The sequence below is a fragment of the Sinocyclocheilus rhinocerous genome, unplaced genomic scaffold, assembly GCF_001515625.1.
Source record: "Sinocyclocheilus rhinocerous isolate Xijiao unplaced genomic scaffold, SAMN03320098_v1.1 scaffold995, whole genome shotgun sequence".
Taxonomy (NCBI): Eukaryota; Metazoa; Chordata; class Actinopteri; order Cypriniformes; family Cyprinidae; genus Sinocyclocheilus; species Sinocyclocheilus rhinocerous.
This window is the reverse complement of record NW_015658507.1, coordinates 6,855-15,202: the sequence shown is the minus strand read 5'-3', so window position 1 is coordinate 15,202 and position 8,348 is coordinate 6,855. Positions and strand designations below refer to the sequence as shown.

The following is an 8,348-nucleotide window of genomic DNA, read 5'->3' as shown; positions in this document are numbered from 1 at the left end:
CCCCCCCCCCCCCATGTTGATAAAGACATTGTAGGTAAAGCATAGTATTTATGCCTTTGTAGTAATTACACAATTACACTCATACACATATATTGTCAAATATAGTATATAGGACACACTAATGAAAATGATGTGGCCAAGCCTTTAGACAAAATACAGATCCATCTGTACTGTATAATTTCGTGTGTATCTTTATCTGCAGATGGCCATTCAAGCATAGGACATGGTCAGTGAATGTCATTTCCAGGTGAACTGTGGCCCTTTTGCATGCATTCAAATCAGTGAATCTTCAAATACAGGTCGAACAGGGAGTTTTTAGAGCAGCCCTAAGCTATTCCACCAATCAGATCACAGGAGTCCATAAAGCTGCCTTCATCACTACTTACATTTCACAGTTCCAGCAAAAAACACCTCCTTCACCTGCCCTCCACACACACTTTGGGTTTTCACGGGCTAATGCTCTGTGTGCACCAGATAAAAGCAGTAAAGACAATGCTCTGGTTCCAGGCACAACCAGGTACCTCTTGGGAATTTTCCAAAGCAAACCGATGAAAGAATCACCTTTCAAAGTTGCTTAGTTGTCCGTTGATTAGAATATTGAGTCTCTTTGAAGTCTTTCTGTCTCATAGTATCCATCCCAACATTGTTTCGATGAGATAATATGGCTCTGCTTGAAGATGCAAGAGTGCATCATTGCACAGTGGTGCTCCAAACATGTGTGAAGAGCCAGGTTTTCTAGATAAGCTGTTATTATAGGGTTACAACAGCCATATAAAGCTCTTGTTCTACTTCTAAAGTCTTATTTTTCTTTACTCTATCTAGTCCTTGAGTCTTCTGAACCAGGCTGGGAGGAAAATGGAGGAGACGGAGGTGAACGCAGCACCCAGGAGCAGCTCCAAAGATCGGCTCAGTGAGGTAAGCACAATGAAGTATGTCATTATGACGCCAGTATTCATGACAACCAATAGGAGAGGTCCACAGGAGAGGCCTTTAACAGCCAAATTTGTTAAAAGTCAGGCAGAAGTCTCATTCAGTTATCAATGCATTTAAGTGTTCTTATATGTCTTTTCAAGCAAAATGACAGTTGGATGCACAAGAGGTGTATACGCACATACATTTGTAATTTGTTTTTACATTTGTTCTAATGCATAATATTATGCTCTTGCTTAAAGCCATTTATCACTGACGGCAAACGTATAATTTTTGAGTAGACTTAGTCTTTTTTACATAGGCTTAGACTCTTATTTGGTATTTTCTTTTACATACTTTTTAAATTATTTTATACAGCGGTTCTTAAACAAGGGATCACCAACCAATATCTTTGAAGAACGAGGATTCCCACAGTCTTGAAAAACTATTGTAAATAGCCTAATTTACAATAACGAGAAATCTAAATATAATATAAAAATATATAATGTTTATAAAAATGCTTAAAACATTAAAAGATATATATTTATAAATATATAAAATAAAAATATATAAAATATTTATTTAAATTTAATTTACATTTTTCTAGTAATGCCAAAAAAACAAAATGAAATGAAATAATCAGGTAGTAATTGAAATTTTTGGTATACATTTTTTTTTAATTCTTACCCAGAAAACAACTGGAAAAGTCATAGGGCCTTCAAATAATGGTGTGGACAGTGGGGGTCCTTGGAGTCAGAAAGTTTAAGAACCACTGATCTAATAGGTTTCATAAGCAGTTAGTTTGCGTTAACTCATGGTCAACTCAGAGCGTTTTTCTCACCAGTGTCTTTGTAGAAAAGATTCCCTGTGTCTGGCCGTTTCTCAGTAATGCAGCTGAATATTGAAGAGAAAGAAATACTGGTAGGGTGTTGGTTAGTGCTTGAATGAAGAAATAATGTGATTGAGAGAGGGGTAATGAGAATTTGTGTCTAATTCTCCCGAGACTAGCTGAATACGCATCCCTAACTAACGCCTGTCAAACGCACGTCTGAAATCCCCAGCAAATTCATTCAGATGGATCTGTAATACGGAGACGGAGAGGCTGCGCGCCTCAGCGAGCTGAGGATGAAGGATAGGAGAAGATGATGACAATAATAAAATGTTTTTAATGAAGAGATTAAGTGTGATGCTTAGGCTGTTAAGGATTCGGAGGGAAATTTCAGTCTTCGCTTTCCCCCTCCCACCCTTCACCGCCATCATTTATGAATTTGTGCAAAAGGCTGTTTTTCATGAAAAAGTCAGAGAGGGAGAGCGATTGAAGAGAGAGAAACGAGCTCGAGGCAGATAAAAGCGTGATCCAGGCTGACAGTTTTGACAGCAAAAAGCGACAGAACAACGGGCAGACAGAGAGAGGGAGGGAGGGCTGAAAGACTGCAGAAACTTGCAGACTGTAATGGCTGACAGTGCCAGATATGACATTTCCCTCTAATCTCCTGCCAAAGAAATGGTGCTAAAATGCAGAGCGCCATATCCATGTCATCTGTAGGCCTATCTGTCCATCTCGGAGCGAGAGAAAGACACAGACAGCGAGAGATCTGCGGAGCCCGTTCGTTCCCGTCCCGTCGCACGAGGCCCGGACGCTGCGCTAACGCTAGCTTTGTAAACAGGATCATCTTTCATCACTGTCACATCGTTAAATGGTGTAAAAAATCTTTCCTTGTGATTCGCCATACATGCTAATTTTCTTTGCATACCAAATACGCTTTTCATACCCACTTCAAAGACACTTAGGCGTGTGCGCCGCTAACTAACGATCTATGCGCTTCAGAGGCGGATAGAACTGGATTTCGTTTTTGTCGCTGGAGTGTCAGAAGGAAATGGAAACAAACGAGGGGGATGGCAGGATCTCAAAGAACTGGGGGCAGGAGCGCAATGATTTAAAAAACAGCTAATGTTGGGGCTTGCCATTTGAGCGGTGCCTGCATTTGCTAAGATCTTCTTGTTTTAACGTAACCCGTCCACTTGTTTCGCATGGCTTTGGCTCTTGTGAAGATATTATAGAAAGAGTTTGTTAATGAATTAATGAATATAGTCAGACAAGACTTTCTTTAATTTGACATGAATGAAAAAGAGACGGAAGTAGAGTCTGTTCAATTTGTCATACTCTCTTACATATGGCTCAAATCTGATTTCCCCCCCCCCCTCAAATGTGTGTCAGATCTGGTTTTTGGATGACAGTCTGTACACCATTTCTGACATTTCATCTGACATTTTCAATTTCGATCTGGACCACTTTCAAATGTGGAAATAAATCAGATTTGTATGTGTTGTTTTTGCAGTGTGGCCTTGATGCAAACATTCCTGACTTTAACACTAATCAAGCTCAACATTCATGAATTGCATGCTTGATTTGCACTGCATAATGTTAATGTGTTCACAAGGGAAATGCAAAATTACATTGCAAATGATTTAAACATTTTTGCTCACTTTTGCTCATATGTGGAAAGACACATATTTAATGTTCCGTCACCTGAATGATTGATGTGAAGTTACACAACAACATACAACAGCTGCATTATTCTGAATAAAGTTTTACATTTTCTGATGAAATTGTAAGTGTTGCTTGACTGCTTGAAAACTCATAGACACAGGGTATTGTGGGCTGTTGCTAAGGTGTTGCTATGTGGTTGCTAACATGTTCTAAGTCATGTTGCTGGTGTTCTGGATGGTTGCTAGGACATTGCTAAGTGGTTGCTATTTGCTAAGGTGTGTTCTAGTCCCTTGTGGCTTGATTCCCACTTTCAGTATACACTACAGTTTTTCAAGACCTTTTTAAGATTTTAATACTTGCAAGGGTGCGTTCAATTGATCAGAAATGACATTTGTAATACAATTATTTCAAATAAATGCTCTTGTAAACTTTGTTAATTAAAAAGTCCTTAAAAATCATGGTTTCTATCAAAATATTAAGCAGAACAACTGTTTTCAACATTGATAATAATTAATGTTTCTTACGCACCAACTCAGCATATTAGAATGATTTCTGAAGTAATGACTGCTGAAAATTCAGCTTTGCCATCACAGGAATAAATTACATTTTAAAACGTATTAAAATAGAAAAAAAAGTTATTTTAAATTGCAATAATATTTTACAATATTACTGTATTTTTGAGTAAATAAAAGCAGTCTTGGTGAGCATAGGAGACTTTTATAAAAACAAAATAAATAAAAAATCTTACCCTATGTTTTGAATGGTAGTTGATATTTATACAACTTTTTCAAATTTTTTACCAATTTTATTATTCGACAGGTGAAAATCATAAGTTTTGTTTCACGAATCATTGTAGAATTGTATTTGCCCCTTATAATTTCATTGTCATTTGCATCAAAATAAATATGCTTTGTCTAATCTGACTATAGAAGCGTTTGTGTTTCCGAACAGTGAGGATGTTTTCGAGTTTGGAATGAGTTTGGATCTGGCATGAAAGTAATGACACTGATAGTTTCGAACCCACCCACCATGTCACAGAAGCTGCCCACAGAGGGCCGGCAACACCTACTGCATCTCAGCCGTCTGTTCGCTTGCTGACTTCACGCTTCGTTGTGTCCCGATTGGCTTCTTTTCATCCGCTGCCCTATCTTAACCAATAGTCTGGTCCATAGCTAAACAATTCGCCCCCTCCCACTTGTCACCAAATCTGTCAGGGCCCAAGAAATGTAGAGTGATGCAAAAGGGAGGGTGTAGGGGGGTCGAGTTAGTGTGAAAATGGGTTTGGATTAAGAAGCAGGTTCACCCCCATTTCTTTTTAAAGAGGTTGTTTGGTTAACCCCAAAACAGCTGCTGTCCCGCTCACCCTACCGCCCCGTTTCTCCCTCTTTCACTTTCGCTTTTCTCTCATTCTCTCTCAGCCTGTATCTTAATCCTTTTTTGAAGTCCTAAGTGCTAGGCAAATCCATTGAGTGCTGCTTAGAATGTATTTTAAGGGAGCGTGTTTAGATGTGGCCCAGCCCCATGGCTTATGAACCGCGGATGGTGTAATGGATTTTTTCTCCTCTCACTGCAGCACTAAATCCAACGTATTGTTCCTCATTATCATTTAAATAAGTCTCCCTTTCAACTCTGAATGTGGCAGTGTGAATGAACCAGGGCATTGTAAGGCTAACTCTACAAATTTTTTGGCATCCCAGTGAGCCTTGCACCCACTCGCTCTTCTCCATACATTATGCCTCCTCGCTTTTCTGTGAGAGAAAGAGAGAGGTTCTGGAAAAGTATTTGGATCCTGCAGTGCCGCCTTTTCAGGTTTTCTCAGGAACACTTCTCTAATTGTCACAGTGGGAGTTTGTACTGAGTGTGAGAGAGAACCATAGGAACTGATGAGGGTTAAACCCCTAGCAGGTGTGTGTGTGTGTGACTGAATTCTGCGCAAGGACAAAATTGGTCTTGCGGAAAAGTCACCCCCTGAGACAGAGGCAGAAATTGCCAATCGCACAGAGGAAAGAGGCAAAAAGAGGGGGGAAATGATGGGAGGGAGAGCAGGAGAGATTTGGAGATTGGTATTCAGGCCTAGTCTGTGGTGCTGGGATGTGGAAGTTGCCATCTAGTCTTACTGGAGATGTCTGTAACAGGCTTCGTTCGGTTCTCTCATTCGAGCTAGTGTGGGTTATGTGGATTATGGCTTTACTTGTTTCTTAAGGTTTTAGTTGTCTGTGGAATGCATTACAGCAGTTGTGGGGTGGTTATTTGTTTTGTTTGTAATATTTCATCTAAGGTTGAGAATCAGGTGTGACCTGGCAATACAATAATGTATCAATGAACTTCATTATGGTGATATTGGGATTCTTTAAGTTAAGTGTGTTGCGATCTGTGTGAGATATAACATCAATAACATGCATTTAGAAAATAGATAGATAATGTGAATTTTCATGTTGTATTGAATTTAATATGTATATCCAAAAACTGTAATTAGATTTTTTTTTTTAATCTGAATACTATAGTTTTGAATTATTAGAACCTTACTATTCTTTGTATTAATCTTACTGGGAGTGTTGATGCCAGTTAATCAACTGAATTGTGAAAGGTCATAATATGTGCAGATACTTGTCCACAAAGAAGCAGCAACAATTTGATCAGTATATTTTGGGTTTTACTCTGGCCATAATGAACTGCCCATTTTGACAGGAAGGCCGCCTGACCAACATGTAAAGTGACCAAAAACATTTTTTTTTATGCATGCAAACTATCGGGCAGGCAAATCTGAAGTCGATGATACCACAATAGTAGGCCTGTGTGTAAAAAAAGTGGTAACTCATTCAAATGATGGCGCAGCAGTCTCAAAGAAAGATTCCTAAAACATGAAATAAATGTATGCTGTCAGAATTTCCACACGATTTACTGAACACAACTGAAAACTTTGTGCTTGAGAATGTCTTAACTAAAAAAAATCTTGAATGTCTTTCAGAGAGTTGATGCCAAAGCTGCAGACTTACAGAGCTCAGACTCAGTGACTAGTTTATTTGTAAGGAACAAATGTTTCTCTTCCCAAGTTAGAGTAAGGCAGTAGCCTGTGGTTAGCCTAGCTTTCTTGCTTGAATGAGTAATGGTGGTAGAGCAGCATTAGAAAGTCAGTAACTGTCATTAAGTTATTTCTTTGCAGTGTAATCTGTAAACTTTGTGTTAGTGGCACAGATTCTGAACTCTTTAATTACAAATGTTAACTATCTATAGTTTTAGGGACATTTATGCTGTAGACAATTGTGATTTGTTTGGCTGGTTGAATTGTTTCCCTTGTTTGACTTGCTGGAGTCTTAAACTACCTTCAGCACTCCATGTGATTTATAGTTGTTGATGATTCACTCAGGCAGCCCTGACCTGTTTTAAAGGCCCCTATGTGAATCTGAATCTAACAAGGAATCTGTCACGGCAAAATAAAATGCTTTCGTTCCCCCTCATTTACCATAAACTGACAAGGGCTGATGCAACAGCATGGAAAATGGATGCAAACGCCGAGTGTCTTGGTTCTGATCTGAAATGTCATTTCCTTTATGATGACAATCTATGACACAGTTCTCAAAAATGATGTAACCTGCTATATAAGAATCATCTTGGCTACTCTGTATTGCTAGGTTAATGCCAGAATGTTTAGCTGAATGCAAAGTACACAACTGAACGACTTTAAATTTTGAAACATGTTAGCATAAAATATTATTAGTGACTAAGGCTATTGTTGCTCATGGGGTTAGATGGTTTAAGTATTAAGCTTCATATTAAACCATTTGTACTGTATAAAAGATCTGTGGTGATGAAATAATATGACTTTTTAAAGAAAAATGTGCCATTACCAGGCGAAAGAATTGAGACCCAAGCCATCTATAGACCAGATTGAAGCAACTACCCAGAACACCATAGCAACACCCTAGAATCCACATAGCAATGCCCTAGCAACCACTCAGAAGGCCTTAGTAACTGCATACTTTTTTTTCAGAAACTCAAAAAAAATACTTTTCGACTTTCTTTGGTTTATCACAGGAGGAAACCGGGTGTTTTTCTAGATTAACAATATAGGCGTCCCTCTAAAGCTCATTTTAAGATAAACCCAAGTCTTGCTGAAGAGAAAAGGCCTTGGGTTACCAGACGGCTGATTTGTCCAGGGCTTTATTGTCCTCAAGTCATATGAGTCATGTGTTCTAGCAGATTCTGAAGAGAGAGAGAGAGAAAGAGAGAGAGAGAGAAAGAGAGAGAGAGAGAAAGGGAAAAGGAATGTCATTAGGCGAACGATAGGAACAAAGGGTGGGAAAAAGGTTAATGTGAATATTGATATTAAAGTGCTAGAACTTCATCATGTCTCTGTCATCTCATAGTGTCCCTCAAAGGTCAACGTTGTTCTCTCTCTCTTTGTCTCTCTCTCTCTCTCTCTCCCCCAGAGCTCCACTCACTCTCTGTCAGGACGAGGGTACTCGGTAAGTGACATTTTCACGCTCTGCGGCTTTACGGCAGAATTACAGTATCCTCTCCTCCCGTTTATGGCCCCGGCAGCGGACATTTTAATTATGTTAAACAGAGAAATGGTGGAATCATGATATTAGGGACATCACTCTTGGGTGACTGACTGATTAAATGGTGAAAGGTGTCCTGTTGCACCTTGGGTAAATGAGCCTCTCTTTATATTTACGACCATTTTATTTCCAGTGCTCTGGTCGTTTAAAGTGTCAGTGACGATGTCTTCTTCTGCAGTCTGCTGTGGTTATTGGTTAGAGCTTGTTTGAAAGCCATTGATAGATTTTGATTTGGTTTTATTTGGTTGGGACTTGAAACAAATCATATGCTTCTGGTTACGCAAGCTCAATTTTGGTTTCATAGTGTTGCCACAAGGGGCACCGTAGCGGGCATTAGCGCTAATACGTTGTCCTGTAGAGTAGGGCTGCACGATTAATCGAATGCG

General features: G+C 39.2%; 1 protein-coding gene across 1 annotated transcript in view; it reads left to right on the top strand.

The window, feature by feature from the left end:
• Window positions 1–8,078, top strand: part of LOC107722251 (fibrosin-1-like protein) — a 114,441-nt gene extending 106,363 nt beyond the window's left edge. Inside the window, exons 3-4 of the mRNA XM_016530530.1 lie at window positions 823–915; window positions 7,831–8,078. Coding sequence (XP_016386016.1) covers window positions 823–915; window positions 7,831–7,986 — 249 coding nt within the window. The 3' untranslated portion in view covers window positions 7,987–8,078. The remainder of the gene's footprint in view (window positions 1–822; window positions 916–7,830) is intronic.
• The last annotated feature ends 270 nt before the right edge of the window (window positions 8,079–8,348 follow it).